This window comes from Pocillopora verrucosa, chromosome 14 (assembly GCF_036669915.1).
Source record: "Pocillopora verrucosa isolate sample1 chromosome 14, ASM3666991v2, whole genome shotgun sequence".
Taxonomy (NCBI): Eukaryota; Metazoa; Cnidaria; class Anthozoa; order Scleractinia; family Pocilloporidae; genus Pocillopora; species Pocillopora verrucosa.
In genome coordinates, this window is record NC_089325.1 from 18,206,331 (window position 1) to 18,226,146 (window position 19,816).

The following is a 19,816-nucleotide window of genomic DNA, read 5'->3' on the forward strand; positions in this document are numbered from 1 at the left end:
GGGGCCACGGAGTTCAGGTTCAGGGGGTGCCCCTTTGCTTCCCGACTCCCACCCTTCATTGTGTTGCTCTTGTCTTCAGGTTTATCAAGGTTAATTTGTCAGCCTTGTCCAAAATAAAAAATTGCGTTGAAAAGTGAACCACTCTGCACTCTCTAGCGCGCTCACTGAAGTGGCATTCCTTTGAACCAAGTTTGTACCTTGAGGCAAAATCTGCAGTCATTTGGGATGAGCAGTCATGCAGACCGAGCTCCCAAGAAGGTCTTCCATGGACGGATTTTTCGTTGCCACAGCGAAAAATACCGAGGCCGACTAATTAAGTCTTTGACGACATTTGACCTGAGTGACCCTGAATCGCTTCCTTTGCTAGCTTACCAGACACTGAAGTATAAGTGTACATGTGTCATGTGTCATGCTATCTTATGACCTATGTCATAATTTAAGTGAAGGGATTTCCAAATTCACTGGAAGTAATGCTGTTCTCCAGCCTGAGTACAAATTTATGTTTTCTTGCTTTCAAAGTTTTCTTTTAAGCACTGGTGATGTTAAATGGAAATTTCAAAACTTTGCTAGATAAGTATTTTTGACTGAATAATACCTAATAATAAATAACAAACTATTGCCTTCTTCATTTCTACTCCCGCTTCCTGCCCTCTCCTGCCCCCTGTTCTCCTAGGCTCCCACCCCCCCATCCCCCTCCACTTGCTATGGAACCAAATGTAATTTTTGCAATCCTAACTTAGTCACTTTCTGTTTTATAAGCACCTACCTTAACTTATTAAGCCTTGCTAAGAAGCTCATCCTAAATTAGTTGACACATTTGTAAAACTGAAAGTAGAACACTATTTTCTTACCCCCGAATCCCAAGTGTGCTACCCCATATGCAATCCCATTATAGCCAACCCAGTCATCAAAATGCAACCCCATCTGGTGGCACAACCCTTTAGTAAATAACTAGGAAGTACCTCTCTCTGGGTTATGGAATGGGGAAACTCTTTTAGTTAGAAGCATAAGAAATGTCGAGACAGAAATCTAAAGCCACTTAATGTATAAACCTATCTGTTAGTGCTTTCATACAGTATAACAGACACAATGAACGTCTTTTGTAAGACCTACTGGTGTGAGGAATCAAAAAAGATAACACTGAAACTAAAGCAAAACCACTTATTGAAACAAAGGTTGGAAAGAATCACTTAATTTGGAATTCTGAAATCTTTGAGTGCATCAATTTGTTGGAGATGCCTCAAAATGGTTGGTGCACAATTCAACCAATATTAGTTATGTATGATACTACCAAATTGTTACTCAAGTTAGATCTTTGTTGTAGGTACTTGGAAAAAGACTCAAATATAGTAGCTGCTACTGGCCAGAAAATGTCACAACACTGGAGGAAGGTAATTGGAACAATAATGCACAATTCAGTTTGGTGGTGGAGGGAAAGTGCAGCAATGAGAGAACTCACTTTCTATAGTTGTGGCTCCATATGATTCAATTCCTGGACCCATAGTCTCATTTTGGTTGAATCCCCTGTTTGCTCTGAAAGGGTTTTTCAGGCTTCTCCATTTTTCCACTCTTCTTTCCCTCTGACTTAGTAGCAATGGACATTAAGGGGTGTAGCTAGTAGCTTTCAATACCAAAATCCAATTCATCATCTGATTAGGATTGCTATATGCAGCTTTTCATAAATAGTACAGTAGCTTGTTTTACAGTGTACTAAGTAAGGTTTGGCATCTTTGCAATAAACAAGAACTTCTTCATTCCAGAAGCATCTGATGTAACATATTGGTAACTTTGGCATAGTTTCATGAAGACACATGTCAATCCTTGACTACCCTATTTTACCAAGATAATTTGAGTACAAAAAAGGCTCCAAGCCTGTCTTAAGACCATAAATTTTTTACTCCAAGTTCTGAAAACTAAGGGCTTTATCCTGTAATTTTCAATTAAGGTCTATTTTTGCAAATAATCTGGAGGAATTAATTGTGTCATTCTCAGCATTTGTTGTTTGGGACATATTTTCAATTGGTAAAAGTTGCAGATGATAATTTCATTTTACCAGTTTGATAGATGCACAATACTACATTCCCTCTCCTTTCTTGGCATGATGATAATTCATTAAAACTAGATATTGTTGTTGGTTTTTAGCGGAGGACTCTATGCTTAAGCTGGTTTGTGAAAGAGCTAAGGTAGAAGATGGGAACTCAATTATGGTATGTACCTTTGCATAAACCCATGGAGGACCTACTAGAGAAAGTTACTCACTGCTGCCCAAATGTGGGTCTGCAATAATTTTTCCAATGAAATGGAAACTAATGTAGGCTTTCAAATACAATTTTTTTTTGTACTGCAACACTACCAAACCCACTGAGTTCTACTTTAGACATCTCTTTTTTTTAATGGTTAGGAGGGAGATTGAGGCCTATTTTTAGTAACTTGAAGTTTTAGACACGAGGCTTAAGACAGGGGGGGGGGGGGCTTATTTCAATGTTTATGGTCTCTAGCATTTTAAATTGATCAGTTCAGAAAACTCACACCACTTGCTAAAAAACCAATGGCAGCTTGGTTACTTTAAAATTAATTTTCCTGTGCTTTAAGTCATTCACTTGTTTTGAATTTGCATCTCATGGGCTCCCTGTGATAAATTCCTTTTTTTAGGCTGGCCATTGTGATCACTGTGTTTTTCAATTTTACAGTACTCAATCAAAACATGCTGTTATACCACCTACTTACATTGGAGACCCTTAACTATGTATGCACTGATAAACTGTGCTTCCAGCAAGTCTCAATTAGGAGCTAGGGCTCTGCAGAAAGCCAGGCAACATGTATGTCTGTGAGGTGATAGTAATGCATATTACAGACAGAATTGTGAAATGAGAATTGTTTGTTGTTACACAGGACTTGGGCTGTGGATGGGGAAGCTTGGCTCTATGGTTGTGTGAACATTATCCTAACTGTACAGTGACAACTGTATCTAACTCCAAGACTCAGCGTGAGTGGATTGAATCTGAGGCTCAAAGGAAAGGTTTCAGTTCTAGAATTAATTGTATCACATCAGATGCCAATGTGTTCAACACTTCCTCAAGATTTGACCAAATCATCTCCATTGAAATGTTTGAGGTGAGAACTGTTACCTGTTTCACCTTATCCAGCACTGTATTTCAATCATGGAGCATTTTTTCAATATTTCAGTTTCGGCTCTATTCCTAACAAGGTAACATCAAAATTAAGGTAGGTTGAGGTACTGTGATGAAGTAGAAGGTGATTCAACTTTCTTACATTTTTTAGGAAATAACTTAATAGACATTTCAAGTCATTTTACATTCCTTTCTGGAAAATGCAAGCCGAAAAAACTCAGTTGGTAACTTACAGTGCAGCCCTCGCACGGTTAGTAAGAGGTATTTAGTAAAGAACAGCATTACATAAAACCTATTCTCGTGCGTGAATTTCTGCGATGTCTCATCCCAAAGGAGGCAGGGAACAAAAAATTATGCCCAGCTGCACAGTTTCTTGCTCCGTTGCGAGGGGAATCAATAAAACTATATTGTCAGTCTGATCACACTCTTACCACTCTGTTATATCAGACACAAAGATAACTTCCCCATGCAGAAGTTGATAGGTCTGTAAACACTTGGAGTCCTCACTTCTTAGATGCCATATACAATTTCTCGATATAGCTCAGATGTGTGCCATAGCTTCCTGAGAAAGTCAGAGAGGGTCATTACAACACACAACACAGTACTCACAACATCAGTATAGTGGTGCTAAAACGGAATTTGATAGGCTCAGGTTTCAGCCCGTGGAAGTGTACTTGTGCAAAATGTTTATCAATATAACATTCAAGTAGCATCATGTGTTGTGATCAATGATGTTCATAGCTGTACCTCATCATTTCTAGCTCAAAACATAGAATTCATTACCGCCTGGAAAATATAGTGCGAAGTCTCTTAGGAAGTGTAGAAGACATTCCTAGAGTGCCCTTTTCAATTGCTACTGAAAGAGTTTGAATTATGGGTTAATTTTCGATTAACAAAAGGCTTGACACTGGATCCTTTCTTACAGCATATGAAGAACTATGAAGAGTTAATGAGTCGAGTGGCCAGCTGGTTGAAGCCAGGAGGTTTGCTGTTCGTCCAGATTTTATGCCACCGCGAGTTCGCTTACAACTTTGACACCAAGAAGAATTCAGACACGGAATGGATGGCACGGAATTTTTTCAGTGGGGGCACAATGCCCTCCTCTGACTTACTGTTGTACTTTCAGAAGGATTTGGGTATCAAGCATCACTGGCAGATCAATGGAAATCATTACGCTCGCACTTTAGAAGCCTGGCTGGTCAAGATGGATAAACAACAAGCCACAGTGAGGGAGATATTCCGTACCACATATGGCGGCGATCAAGTAGATGAGCACGTTTTCAACTGGCGCATGTTCTTCATTTACTGCGCCGAGGTGTTTGCCTTTAGGGGTGGAAACGAGTGGATTGTGTCACATTACCTCTTTCAAAAGAACGTAGCTAGTAGTTTGTAGAATTCAAGTGTAAGGACAGCGTGGTTTTGGGTGGGTGAAGAATGTCATACACATGTATCAGTCACGTTTTAAATAACATTAGCTCTTTCAAAATAACAAAGCTAGTAGTTTGTAGAAATCAAGTGTAGGGACAGCACGGTTTTGAGTGGGAGGTGGGTGAAGAATGTCATGCATATGTATCTGTCACGTCTTAAGTAACTGTACGGTATTGACCACGCTTGTTCGGTACAAAAATTATTTATAATTTGCCTAAAGGTTAACGCAAACATGGATTTCGTTTCATTGCGGAATAAATGCACATGGTCGTCTTAGTTTTATCTTTTTTGATTTTCTCCAAGACGTGCTTTTGCTTTACGTTACAACTCCATTCGACAAAAAGTTTTCCCGTTAAAAATGCTTTTGGGGGGTACGAAGCAAACCGGCTTAATGTACCTCGCTCGGAAAACATACAGAACACAGAGTTTGTATCAATTTCCCGCCCTTGGACTGAGCTGTGACATACCTTACTGTTCATTGTCACTGGCCAAAGGGAAACGAACCACTCTTCTTCGGTTTTGTTAAACAGCTATTAGAAAATGTGATGCTATTGTTTTTATCCACTTCTTTTCTCTACTCAGCAATAGAGTAGAGGCAATTCAGCCTCAGCAGCATGAGACTTATGGAGTTAGCGGTTGCTCTGCATACGAAAACAAAACTATGTGGGCTCTTTTAAAGGTGAAAAATTAAACTCGTAATTCGTGCCTTTCACTATCTCCCTCCCGACTCAGTTCTTGTGGACCACGGTCTGATGATGTTGCATAGGACATTCAAAATAAGCAAAAAGTTTGGGCGCAATAATTTGTAGTGTACTTCTGCCCACACTAAGGAAAAAATTGGATGAGAACGAGACCAACATTTTTTTCATTACCATGTTACAATAAGCAGTGAAAGGGAAAAAGCTTGGGGTAGGACGGTAGGAGGGCTTTGAATATTGTTGGAGATCACCGAGTTGTAGATGGCATATTTGTTGTCCTAATCTCAGCTGATTTCAATCAGTAGCCTCTGACATAAAGTGGCACATCTGAGACAGTCACAGCCACTTTAATTCATTCTAATTTAAGGTGATACCAGTTTCAAGTGTGTATTCTACTTTTTAATGGATGCTCTTAAAATTTCGAGTGGTTTTCGTGAGGTACTTGCTCGTGGTTGTTTAACAGACGCACTGAAATACGTTATATGTTTAGAATCAGAGTTTTCCCGATGACCTCTATTCTTAATTATTCGGGGAAGAAGGCCTGAAGAAGAATTTTGTCTGGTGTTGTGACTGCATAGTACGGCTGGTGTCTTTGGTTCCTCAACAGCTTGGAGATCTTTGAAATTTAAACAGGAATAGACAATCATCTGATCTTGGTTGAATTTGAGTTTTGGTAGTGGTGGAAGGGGTTTGTGCCTAATCTTCGGCTTGTAAAATTTTCCTAATATGTTCTTTAGTGACAGGCTAATGGAAGGCCCCCATTCGTTCTCCCAATCTTCGGTGTCTGAGGAATCCTGCAGGATGGACTGTGTTTCGCGTCGAGAGAAGGTCGTAATATGCATTACATGCTTTGCTAGTCTGCCACGAAAAGGGAAAAGAACAAATATCAGTGATTGAAGACTGCAAGCTTAAGCTCTCTATTTGATGATACTGAGTTAAGTGCGGTGAGGCAGATTGGGGAGCTCCATGTATGTAGGAGTCGATAAAGGAACTCGCAATTAAAGGGATGCGTCGTAACCTACTGTCTAATGCGAATTTATCACAGTAACATCAGAAAAACCATCTGGAACATGAGATGGTATGCCGCTTAGGGAGATGTTGCGGTTTATCTGCGGAAAAACAGGTCTAGCCTCGGCAGTCAAAGGGCCGTCAAACTATTGTTAACTTAGTAACTGCACAATAATCCGGAATCAGTCCCAGAGTTATATCATTAAGGACTCCGTGTGCAACTGCAGAGATGTCGTTGTTGATGGTGACATCGTTGAATATTTTCGTTTTGCCCGACAACGATACGTTTTAGTGAATTAAATATTTTGCAGATGGAACGGGCATCAAGTGGAACGTTAGGTGTCTTATTTTGTTGAAGCGGATCATTGGAAGAGGACTAGTACGTGAGTTGATTTCCTCTCACTGAGGGAAGACTGACTTTGTTCATCAGTTTCTAATATAATACTAGTTCTTGATATCAAAGGATCTTTTTCAAAGCTCTCCATCAAAATTCCAAAAACACCTCACCTCCATCTTGGCCCAGGAGAACTCAGCATTCTTCTGAGGGTCTCGGTTGAAGCGATCCGTTGAATATCCGGCGGAAGTCGTCGTAATCCTTTTATTGCTTTCTCTAAATCCCATAATACTCGCTGACCAAACAATCCTGAATAATGCAGTACATGTATATGTAAATCATGTAACATTCATATCAAAGCGTCATGTGTGTAAATAGAATAAAAAAGTTGGTAAATTTTGCGCACAGTTGTGAAGAAAATATGTTTTTCCTCTCGTTACAAGACAACAGACATCTATTTGTAAGAAACAATTGTTACTCCTCTGGTTTTTGATGAATCGTTCAAGTCTCAGAGAAATCAGCGAAAAGGTTTCTTTTAACCATGGTAATTTTATTCATCTATTAATTCTATTACCTATGTATCTTCCCGTTTGTGTCCATAACCTTACAGAAGCATCTTTGGAAGCACTAATGATAAGCTGACGGTTGTCTACAAAGTCTAAGCTAACAATTGGCTCGAGATGAGCTCTGAATGAAGTAACCAGTGGAGGTGGCTTTGTATCGATTCCTCCTGCTTTGCCAGGCTTTTGACTATTCCTTCTGTTCCCTAAAGAAAGTTTCCTGGGCAGCGGTGCCGCTGGCTTCTGATCACCGCTACTTATACAGTACCACGATATATTCCAAAGCTGTGAAGTAAAGACAACCCCTAAATGTATTGATACAAGTTACTGGATTTGTCTCTAAACAGGGAGCGGTGTAAACCGTTATAACTGTATGCTCGTTCACAGTCGTAGCTGCTTAAACTGTCAAACTCTGTTCCCGTGTACATTCGCAATTTCATTTTTCAATATTCTTGTTTTGCCTAATAATTTTGTCTCAAAAAATAACAATAGTCCTATATCAATCATTAACCTGGGAATGTTGTAAAATGAAGTGAAATTACAGTTGTACTTGTGAACGGGAGTTTGCTAAGAATTAAAAGCTGATGTTTAAAAAACTTTGTAAATCACCTCAGATCTTTTGGATTTGTACCCAAGATTTTTGCATTAGCTGTTCTTTGAAGAAACAATTTAGTAAGAAACGTGAAAGAGCAAGGAATTCCTTTCGTCAAAATTAAAAACACTTAGTCAAGTATACAGTGCAAGACCAACTGCAAACATATTTTGTCCAGCTTTTTTCCCTAATGGCCTAAACTAGTGGTTGAAAACCCATAGATTCTCGGGCTACGTGTCATTTCAGTTGCATATCGGTTTAGTTGAGGCTAAGAGGGATTTGTTACCTTTATAAAGCCAGCGGTGTCACCGGTAATGAGTAAACTATTGTCACCATTAGTTGTCATGGAGAGCACAGAATTATGATCACCCTGTGCAGCAGTAAAGTAACCCAGTAATCCTCCGCCACAGACACTCCAGGCCCTTACGGAACCGCCTGACCCCGATGTTAACAAGGTAGCCGTGGCGATGCTGTTTTCACGTTTTTCTAGAAAAATAACCTAAGTAAGGAGAGAATTAGTAAGGTAATGATTACTGCATTCTTTCTTAATCAATTAGCGTTCATTCCTTAATTGTTCATAGACTCAAGTGCTGAATCAATTTTTTAAAATAATTGTTACTTTACCTTATCTACCGATGAATCATGATAACTTTCTTGAGATTTTAATGGTGGTAAATCTTGAAGGTGGCTTTTCCTTTTTTGTGAACTTTCAAGTCTTTCTTTTTGCATGGGGCAGTTTTTGAGCCGCCCGACTGATGATGCAATACGGCGATTCTTCTTACTTGAGTCGGAATGTATACCTCTCTTTCTGGACATTTCTTCCTGAATTCTCTTCTCTGTTTCGATCACTTAAAATATTAAAACAAGACTTAATCAAGTCGTGCATCTATGGGTTTCACCATGATTATGTGATTCAGTATTTCATTTGACTCAAAATGTTACACTCTATTCCGTTTGCGCATTTACCGTTCACTGACCTGAATTACAATGAGTAACGAGTCTTTTAACTTCTGCGGGAATAACAGATTGTGTTCTTTCCAAGCCATAGTCACCAGCGTGCAGTCGACAGTTAACACTTCCACTTTCAATGTTCCAGACTTTCACAAGGCCATCATATGAAGAGGTGGCCACTAAACCAGTCGGGTACATTGCAGCGGATAGAATGTCGTCTTCATGGAAATGTGGCCACACGCGAGGATCTCCTTCCTCCTCGTCGCGGCAATCCCTGGACAAAAGAATTAAGTTAACACAACAACACGAAAATTTTCTTTTTCCCTGCATATTTGAACTCAGATCTCCAAATACATCTGCCGTGACGACAATAATCTTCCATGAAGCTAAAAAGATATATAACATTTCGTAATATAGATTCAAATGTACTATATATTTTCAATCTGTAACAATGATCTGGAAACTGGCAGAAATGTAATCATGAACGTGCGGCTGTCCTATGTTTTTATACTTACTTGTAAATGGTAACGTTTCTATTCCATCCCACTGTTATAATCTTCTGTTTAAAACACAGGATACCTGTTATCTGAGAAACCGGCCAAAACTTTGTAAATAAATAAAAGTTTGCTATTGGATACTACGAGGAATTTTCGCTTGTTCATAAAGAGGTTACTGAACTGTGAACATACAATGTGTAGGTATTCATGTACCTTTGGTTATGTTTGTGTTGGTTGCCATTTTTGCGCACCTATACTTTTGTGCAGAGAAGTGGGGTAAACTGAATAAAGCAAACAGAACATTGGCGAAACAGTAGACACCAGGAAGTTTGTTTTACCTCTTCATTGTCAACAGCTTGTAATTCGCTTAAACAGCAGCCATTATTAAAATTCCATATCCGTACAGTTCCATCTCTACCTCCAGTTATAAGTCTTCTCTTGGAAGGATCAAACCTCATGGCTGTTATTTCAGAGCTACCGTGAGCATTGGAAAACTGAATGATTTTTTCGCCTGTCTCCAGGCTCCAAACACAAACCACAGAATCATGACATGCGCTAACAACCTGTGCAGATAAATTCATGCAGAGTAATGTCAGTCAGAGTAGGAATCAACAATCAACAGAATAAGAGTAAAGCTCTCCTTGTAATGCCTGAGCCCTGTAGATCATTTTCAACCCACAGTAGTCCCAAGCACAGTGGTCCCAAGCACAGTGATTGGTCCCAAGCATAGTGGTTGGTCCCAAGCAATTTAATCTCCTATTTCGAAACTGAAGCGCGAGCTGCTAAGACAAACAAGCGATGTATACGCCAAGGAGTTCCTTCGTTAAACTTTATTTTTGTACTTTGAGTTACATTCGTCGGTTACAGATGGCAAGTGGTTATGAAATTCATTTGCCAGGTGCATTAGACAGCAAAACCTCCAAGCGCCGGCTTTAGACTTGGACTCCCTTCCTTGATTGCATGCCGCTTGCTAAAACATCTGGCGACAGAGATTTCGTTGGCAGGATCATATGTGCACAAGATCTGCATATTAGTTGATTTTTGACGCCGTAACGATATCAGTGTATGTTGTGATTGATTACCTGATCAAACAGATCATTGTAAATAGCAGCACAGAGGGGTTTGAAGTGACTTGTGACGTCATGTTCCTCTGATGCCTCTTCCTTTTTACCCTCGATGACCGATAACTAACAATTAAACAGTAGGAACACAATAGTTTTAAAAATACAGAAGATTAGGACATGTAAGAGTCATTATTTTTTGTCTCTGGACAAGGTTAAAATGAATGTTACATCGTGAATGTCGCATTTAAAGCCATGGCCATACGTCGCACTATCTCTGAAAAGTCGGCAAAGCAACTATGCGAAGTGACACCTCACCAAAATTATCACAACCTAATAAATTACTTTTTCTGCATAATAATCAAGGTTAAAAGCTCCAGCAGAGGAATGTTAAGGAGAGGGAAAGTCGCCTAACGGATGATCTTTGAATTTACATTGCAAATAAAGACTTAAAACGACTCAGTTAAACATTTGCCCGCAATGAAAAGGTCGATATGGAATAGTATGTTCCTTATGTCGGATGATACTGAGTTGTATTGCAAAGAAGTGATTGTGTTGTCACCTGATTGGTTCCTAAAAAAATGCAGTGAGACTTTGAGTTGTAATACAGGCTGGTGATTACGTGAGGGCCTGGTAACAAGGAGCGCGCGGGAATGGTTTGTACACAGCAGAGGTCACGCATGTCCCATATCTTGATAACCTGTCCAAATAAAAATCAAAGAAGTCTCATCTTGAAATGAGTTACATTCTACTGTAAGAGACAAATACACTTTTGTTCTAAAATCCTTTTATCCAGGGCGCTTTTTGATCAGGTGACGTGAATTATTCAAATTATTCAGAAGGGCCATTCAAAACAAAGGGAAAAAAAATCACGAGGGAGCAATGAGAAATCCAACAGGATGCCTTAAACACGGGTGAACAAGTCGCGATTGGTTTTAATTTTTCCTTCCGATCGGTCTAGGAGATAGCTTAAGTTTTCTGGTCCAATCACGGGCGAGGCAAAATAAAACCGACGCTGTTCAATTTCGACTTTCGACTGCGCTAAAAAACTATGTTCTGTCCTCCGATCAAAACTTAGGAAGCGCGATATGCCATGAATAGTCTTGAATAATAGAAATTAATGAATACCTTGTCTTGAGCAGCGCTGATTATCTCTCCTTTGTCACTGTTCACTAAGATATGTGTCACTGCTGAACTGTGTCCCTTCAGCACCTAAAAAAAAATCGCAACATCATTTTATTGCTACTTTTTATCCCATTATAGTGATTTAATCAAACTTGCGGCAGGATTTTTACCTCACTTGATCTGAGGCATAGCTGAATTACACATCTCTGGAGTCGTAAATCTCAAGTCACATATTGACAGCTGGGTTGGGTCTTGTATGGCAAATAGACGGCGAAAGTTTAGGCTAAAGTCAAGTTCATTAATGGATCCTCAGTTCTAAGTCAACGATATGTTTGCGTTTAAATTCTTTGTTTGTGGCGCGTAGCTCGCACTTCAACCCAGGAGTAACACATATGGAAAAATATGCATCAAACAATAGTTCAAACAACGAAGCGATTGCCCAAGACAAATTAGACGATGCCCAAGACAAATTAGAGAAGAAGGACAACCGGAGAGAAAGAAGTGTGCAGTGTTTATATGGTAATGGCCGACAGAACTGGTGACAGGAGTTTGTGTGGGCGTTATATGTACCAACATGCCGGGTGAAACTGATCAAAGAGGTAACACCTGGCTTATCCATAATGACAAATAATGACTCAGTGCTGTCATTTTGTGTGTCAGTGAACTTAATTGTCTCAAACTTACCGATGTTGCTTTGGCTGTAACATATGGATTCCACAGGCGGACGTAGTGATCATGGCCACCGGTTACTGACAGAGAAATATAAAGACACTGTAAGTAATTAAGGTTATCGACTGGAATGGAACAATACCAGCGTCTGATAGATGACCACGAAGATAACTGAATAGAAACAATGACAGCCAATAAACAGTTGTTGATCGGACTTTCTTCTTCTGCTTACCTATAACGTTCCATTCCTTGCAGTAATCAAACGAGGTGATGCCTTTGCGGATACGAAACATAGAGCTCCTTCAAAAAAGGAACCAATAGCGTTACAATACTAGTTTGTGAGGAAAACAATCGCTTTGTTCACCAGCTTATTTGCTTACTTAAAGGGCATGTAAACCCAAAAATACATGTTTTTCTCATACTATGTTAAAAGTGGCGTAGAGAACGAATCTGAAATTCGTTTTGTCCAATTCGACTTATTTTAGGAGAAAATCGGCATTTTCAACTGAAATTCTATTTCCGGTAAAAACAATGGCGAGAGTCGTGACGCAAGCGGTGGAACTGAAATATTACGCAACACATATTCCCTCGCAGAACTGGTGTGGTAGCTCGTGTAAGTAGCGGTAGTTCGAAGATGTTTTTCAGAAGATAGCGACTCGAATGCCCTAAGCTTAGTATATGACGGCGATGGGGATGGTCTAGAATCTTTAGGAAAGTCTGGGCCACGTCCTTAACAATATGAGCTGCGTAGGGTTCACCGAAGCGATCCGCAAGAACACAGTGTTGACAGCGATGCGACCTCCTCGGAAACTCAGACTGGTATCTTATTTACTGTGTGATTTACTTGTATTTGATATGAAAATCCAATAAAGCAAGGGCACAATCTAAAAGAATGCAACAGAAATTTTTTAAACCCGCTGAGCTTCCGAGGGTGTTTTGTATAAAATTGTCAAAGGTGCGAGTGTGGAACTTGTCAACCAATGCCGACAACTCGTGAAAGTGTTTGTTGTACGGAAATCGGGCAATTGTGGCAAAAAGTAGAGAAACGAGGGTCTGAAACCCAGATAAGTTGTATCACTGAGTATCCAGGTTTTTAGTCAATTTGCCTTGATTTCTGGGTGCTAGAGACGGCCTATTACACGTACAGGCAGCAGTAAGGCACAGAGAATCACACCGGAAACGAGTAAGCTAAATGTTTTCCGTTTCATCTGTTTCGTTACATTTTGAGATCGATTTGCTTGAGTTGTTTCTGTCATTGATTTAATAATACAGTACTACAGCTAGCTGTTTATAGTTCCGATTAATTTGCTTCTGGTAGGGCCTGAATTGTCGGTACAACACCAGGAAGAAAAACGACTGCTACAAACAACAGAATGTTCGAACGGCTCGACGAAATCGGCTATTTTTATTTGAACAAGTTTCACAAATTGTGCTTCAAATTTGCGTCATTTGGAAATATTTGCGTTATATGCTCAGTTTTGTTTGAATCAGTACAAAACTGGATTACACAACGCTTTACCATTATGAAAAAACTGAGTATATTGAAGCAAACTGTAAGTAAAAAAATCGTGACGAGACCGGCAAACAACGGCTGTGGAAAAGACTCCGTGTCTCACGCGATTATTAAACGAAACTTTGTAGGTTCCACCCGTGACGTCACAAGAAAGATGGCGCCATTCAAAATGGTGAATGTTTCGAATTTGGAAGAGCTTTTTCAAATTGAAAATGGACTTTTGAGAAAAAACGAATGGCACCTTTGGTGTACTTGATATATTTACTAAACATCTATGTGAAAAGAAAATGAACGTTTTTGGGTTTACATGCCCTTTAAGAGTGCAGAATGCTAGAGACACCAATAATTAAGACCTCTTATGTTGATCGAAAATTGGAAAGATGTCTATAATATTTAAGTCTGAATTGGAGCTAACTAATTAATAGTTTTCCGAAATATATTCAAGGTACGTGAACGTTGTTTAGCTCCAACATGCTGCCAATGAGTAAATACAACTTGAAACGAGACAAAGGAAGCGATGATCTTAAATGTGTGTTATCATGTGTTACTAACGTCTTTTTCCTTTCCACGTCTCCAAGGTACATGGAAGTGTTGCTGGCTGTAGCACAAGAGATAAAGCATTGTAACGAGGGGTAATATCTAACTTTACGAATCCAGTCCTCATGAAGATTCTGTAAAGTAAAATCAACAAGGTTACTCTTCCAGGTCACTCTCTGCTGGGTGCTCTTGGGCAAAATATACATAAACAGCATAAAAATTTCTTAGTTCACTATTAAGTTCGTAAAGAACTGTCTAAAGGGCTTATCAGCCTCATTGCCAAGGAAAATATTGTTAAAGTTCTTGGGATACTGGCAGGTATAATTATTTTGCAGAAGAGAGGGGGTTGGCAGCAAGGGTTTTGAACCTATCTGTTTCAGTGACCTAGCGGCCGAGGTTATTATAGTTTGAGAATTGAAAATGACGTCCTTTAACCCTTGTCTTTCAAAGGCTTTTGAGTCTTCTTTGTCCTTATTGGCCGCAGCTGTTAGCCCTTAGAGACATCCCTCTTACTACACAGCATCAGGTTCCTCCAGGGTACAAATCTGTCGGTATAACCATGGTTACAACGTATCCGTATCAAACATACTGTCACGTGATCACACGCTGGCAAAGTTCACTGCACTATACTTACGTTAAATTGAAACAGTTTTATGTTTGAATATCTCCCTTGCTGAAGCTCCCATAGGGAAAATCGTCTGAAAGATACTGAAAGCAAAACAAAAAAGAGAGCAATTCCTGGTGATTGTGAATTTTGTATAATATGGGTAGTGAATAACAGCCTAGTTTACTCGGCGCAGCACGAACATTGTCGAGACTGAATAGAACTAAGAAATTTGAATGAATTACTTGGAAAAAGATGGCCGGCTCAGATATATATATAGAATCCTTGCATAAATGAAGACGATGTAAATAGCTTGTAACGATATATATACTAAGACGTCAACTTGTTTTTATGTTTGACTAGACAACAGTTTATTATCTCAATTAAGGTCTGGTGGAAATCAAACATACCGCTGGGAATCTGCTGTCCAAGGTTTATATCAAACAAGCAACCTGTCATTGCATTGAATTTCATCTGAAAACAGATCACTGAACCTCCAGCATCTCCACCCAACAAAATACCCTCATTTGACTTGGGTGAGCTGCACCTAAAAACGGTATGAACCTACAATGAAATTTATGTTTCTGGGATGCACTGAAACAGGAAGTTGTACCTAGCTATGGCAGGCAAGTGACGGAAGTGTTATGACTTTATTTTCATTTAACTCTTTGCCTTCTAGAAACTTGAAAATTTTAAATTTCTCTTGTAAAATTTATTGGGTGTGGCTTTCGTACCAATACTAATATTTTGAATTATGAAAACAGCTGTTCTGCTGCTAGGCATTCGTTTTCATTTAAAAACCGCATATGCATTTCAATTGAAACGCCTGAATAAAGCAAATGACAACGATTTACGAAAAAGTGGATCGTATCATTTGAAAAGGCTTCGTTTCGAGACAGTGGCGGATTTAGGGGAGGGGTCCCCACTCAGCTCCAGGTCTATATCCGCCACTGTGAGAGTGGATATAGGTGAAGGCGCTGGCCTTTGAAAATGTGACGATTAAGTGTCACAAATTATCGCTTCCGTTGTCTTGGCGGTGTTGAGTGTATTTGTTCGGTTGATTATCGAAAACGTAAAAAAAAAAGCATGCGATTTCAAATTAGAGCGAATCAGGACGGAAAACAAAAGGGGTATGTCAGACTGAACGAAAATATTTCGATTCTTTTTTGAAGGCAAAATGAATACTTTTGAGAGCAAAGTAGAGTATCTGGAGCCTAAAGCTACCCTCAATGCTTACCAGTAATCCATTGTAAGTACACAGTAATCCAAACTGCAGATAACGTACTGTTTGTCAAAACTAGTGGCAGCACAGTCATAAAATGCTAAAAGGAAAACCAAATAGAGAGGGATGAATTTTCCGTGTGATATTCCATTGAGATAGTAAGAACTGCACACAAGATCTCACTAACTCCATGTCAATACTTTATGATTGCTCCTAATTTCAGTTCTTGTCGGGTTCAGCCGGTCACTTTGATGAAGCATTAGAATAGGTAGAAAGGGAAGAGGACGTTTTAAACAGTTTTTCATGTCTTTCACCCATCAAAATTTACTGTCCGCTTATTTGATGGGGAACTCAAATGATTTAAGCTGATCAGTAAGGTTTTATCAACTAAGTTGATAATGTGAATTGGCCACCGTAGAGAAATTCTAAAAGCTGACGTTTCGAGCGTTAGCCTTTCGTCAAAAGTGTTGAAGCTCATTCGCTCTGAAGAGGGGCTAACACTCGAAACGTCAGCTTTAGAATCTCTTTTCGTTGGCAAATTCACATTACAGTTTCTTTAGAAACTAACGCCCTTTATTGATTTTTACAGACCTATCTCTCTGTCCGCCGTTGACAAAGCAAGCTTCTTGACATTTGGCAATACAACACAGTCTGTAATCCATACATTTTTGCTAGCTTTACCCTCGTGCCCTAACTAAAATAAACAAAAAGAGTATGACAACATGATATATTCTGCCACACCTATTACTCTTCTCCTCTTCGAAATAACGTTTGGAGAAAATGGAACCTTTTTCTTACACCTACGGTAAAACACAACGTCTCTGAACTATATTTCATCAAAACAGCTTTTATCCTATGTAGATGGAACTTTTCTGAACTTTAGTTTTCTTTACCTTAATCCCTAGTCTCTGAATAACCTCTATTCCGCTAAAAAGCAGCGATCGAAGAGTATCCCCGCTAGTGCACCCAAGATATATCCTTTAAGAGGGGTTCTGCTTTTCCCATAACAGTGCTCAGTGCTTTTACTTAATTGCAGCATAATGTGTCACTTACTGACAGAGTTCTTTGAGGATATAGGTCCATGTTCCAGAAGTGCAAAGTCCCTTCCTTGCTGACGGACACGTATCTTCCCCCATTGCTGTCAGTTGGATCATCAGTGCCGTGTGACAGTTTAGGAAGGTATGTTATTCGTGTGATTGTGTCACGATGAGAACTACGATCAAAATGAAGCAAGAGGTAGCAAGATTGTTTAAATCAGCATGGGTGGGTGGGTGGGCGGATCGTGCGTCGTAAGTTGTGAGTAGTGGATCCTGTGAAGAGTGAAGTGCATCGAGGGGAGGAAAGGCCGACCCTTGAAATGTAACACCTGATTCTCTGTGCACTTCATAGAAGTGCCTCGAATCTTGGTACACAACAGTTATTATGATGGAGTTTCTGTCTCTATGTCATCGTAAGAGTTGTGTTACTATTTTAATTCATGATAAGAACATTACCTGGGAACTTCTTTAGCTGGATTTGGGAATTCCATCTGCAAAGATAAAAATTTTCACTGGGGGGCTTTACATGCATAAGAACTTTTAAGTTCACGCAAGTCTTTATGTATTGGATCTCAAATTGTTATTCTTTCCTGAGAATACCTCATTACGATATTCTGCAATCCCAAATGAAGCCGGCTTCAGATTCATCTGGTAACAGTTGATTTAGTTCCCATTTTCCAGCCCTCACGAACTCATTGCCTATGATTCAGAGGGACCCAACTGGATGGGGAAGAATAAATGATCACTTTGAAAACGGCGCTTAGTGTTAATCGCACTTTGTGGTTGGTTTATAATTCCGTTTTTGCCTACAATCCCAATAATTTATTTTCCTGAATGCCATAAATGACATCGAAAAACAAATTTTTACCAGATCTAAACGGTGTCACATTTAATAACCATTCTTATACAGATTCCAATGCTAACGGGCTGCAGTTACTTCTCTACAAGACTTACTATGGAGGTGCTTACCAGCCCCAGGTAGGGGAGGGTTAGGGCAACTCACCTCTCTGTCTTCACTGGTCATTACATCTTTTAACTGAGTCTCCAGCAACATGTAGGAACAAAATTCCTCCTTAAATTCAAAATGAAAGGAAATACGCTCATCAATGGCCTACTTTAGTAGTGACTTTGCCCTAAAATTTTTATGTCAAATTTCGTATCTTACCCAGTCTACTGTTCCATCACAGTTTGCGTCAACCTTCATGAAGGTGATAGCCAGTTGATTATCATCAGGCTGCAAGTTAACAGAAAAGCAAGAAACTGTGCTTTTGATTCATTTTGTATACAGTATCAAATAGGAGAAAGGAATCGTCACAAATAAATTACTTAACAATAAAAAGTATATATACATATATAAAAGCATTGTCTTACCACTTCACCTTTACCAGTCATAGTTTTTATCATGGCCTGGCGAAACTCGTCCATGTCCAGTCCCCCCCGCCATCTTCATCAGCTTCCTAAAAACACGATGATAACCGGAAACCTGTTATCACTTACCGGTCACTGCTTTTGCATTTCACATTTTTCACTTGCAACCATACTTTTGATCCGGGTGTGAGGGAAAAAAAATGTAGTGCAAAAAAACTGATCTTTCTCACAAAAATATACCAATGAACAAACCTCGAATATCTTCTGCAAAGTTTCCAGATTTTTGTTGTTCATCTGATCTTCCAGTTTGACCATGGCTGGCTTGGTTGGTTCATTCTCAGCCTATTAAAACATTGATACGCAGAAGCGAGAGAACTTTGTAGATGCAACATACTTGTTTAGAAAATGCTCACTATGTTTTTAGCACTCTTTCTGTGACGTTAAGCCTTGTTTTTCTATTTTAGGATATTTTTATCTTAAAAGCTCAGGCCTCCAGCTCAGACGTCCACTCGTATGGGGGTATAAAGTGAGCTAAACCAGATCGGAAATTCAATCTGCATGAAAAAAAGCCAAGAAGTTTGCGACGATAAAGTCGATAGATGTTCAAAGGAAGGGCATAGGTTTTCGAGAGGAAGTATTACAAGCATGACTAAGTACTTTACAATGTTTTTTTTTTCTTTTTGGGAGTGAAATACGCCCCTAGAAAATAAAATTATTGAGAAGAAAGCTTTGCTCTTGCGTTACAATGTCGAGCAACAACTTCTGACTCATTGTTAAGACGCTTCCTACAGGAATTTAAAAGTCAGAGAAGTTTCAATTCTCAGGAAACATGTTCCAGATCTGTCATACTTATTAAATCATCACCTTGCTAGCAGCTCTGGAAGTTTTTAATTCATGTTGCACGACAGTAGTGTTGTTCCACTCTTCTGCATCCTCGGAGCTAGAAGTCGACCCATCGTCATCGTCTGACAGTTCTTCGTTATCTTCCTCCTCAACGGGAGAGAAAGTTAACGGATCATTTGCTTTCTCCTCTTCCATTTCAGCTGACCTTATTTATCCTGAATTCGACTCATTCACAAGTGTGTTACATCCCTGTGACATCACAGAAGAAGAACCTGCGAGACTTCTCACATGTGCTCGCGCACAACTGCCTTGTTGATTGCACAACTACAAGAGTATTCTTAACATTCGTGGCATAATAAAAACGCAACGTGATAAAAGACTACAGTAGTAGAAGAGAAGAGAATTATACAGCTATTTACGAATTGTCGTAGTTTCCTTCTTCCGCAGGATTATGACAATTATACACAACTAAAGATATACAAAGATCATGATTCGCCACCAAAAATATGCTACTCTTTATCATCCTCTGAGAGTGATAAGGACCGTTAATTGTTAGGTATGGGACGGCCCCTCGTTGTTTATCACTGTACAGGGTATCGTTAGCTAGTCGGTTTACAACCAGTTATAGTCAGTCGCTC

At 39.5% G+C, this 19,816-nt stretch overlaps 1 protein-coding gene and 1 pseudogene across 1 annotated transcript in view; one reads left to right on the forward strand and one right to left on the reverse strand.

Annotated features, from left to right (window-relative positions):
* The window catches only part of LOC131787694 (uncharacterized), a 5,278-nt gene extending 443 nt beyond the window's left edge, over positions 1-4,835 (forward strand). Inside the window, exons 2-5 of the mRNA XM_059104781.2 lie at positions 1,325-1,391; positions 2,143-2,207; positions 2,893-3,114; positions 4,057-4,835. Coding sequence (XP_058960764.2) covers positions 1,325-1,391; positions 2,143-2,207; positions 2,893-3,114; positions 4,057-4,524 — 822 coding nt within the window. The 3' untranslated portion in view covers positions 4,525-4,835. The remainder of the gene's footprint in view (positions 1-1,324; positions 1,392-2,142; positions 2,208-2,892; positions 3,115-4,056) is intronic.
* Positions 4,836-5,649: 814 nt separating this feature from the next.
* Positions 5,650-19,373, reverse strand: LOC131787718 (cilia- and flagella-associated protein 337-like; annotated as a pseudogene).
* Positions 19,374-19,816: the final 443 nt, after the last annotated feature.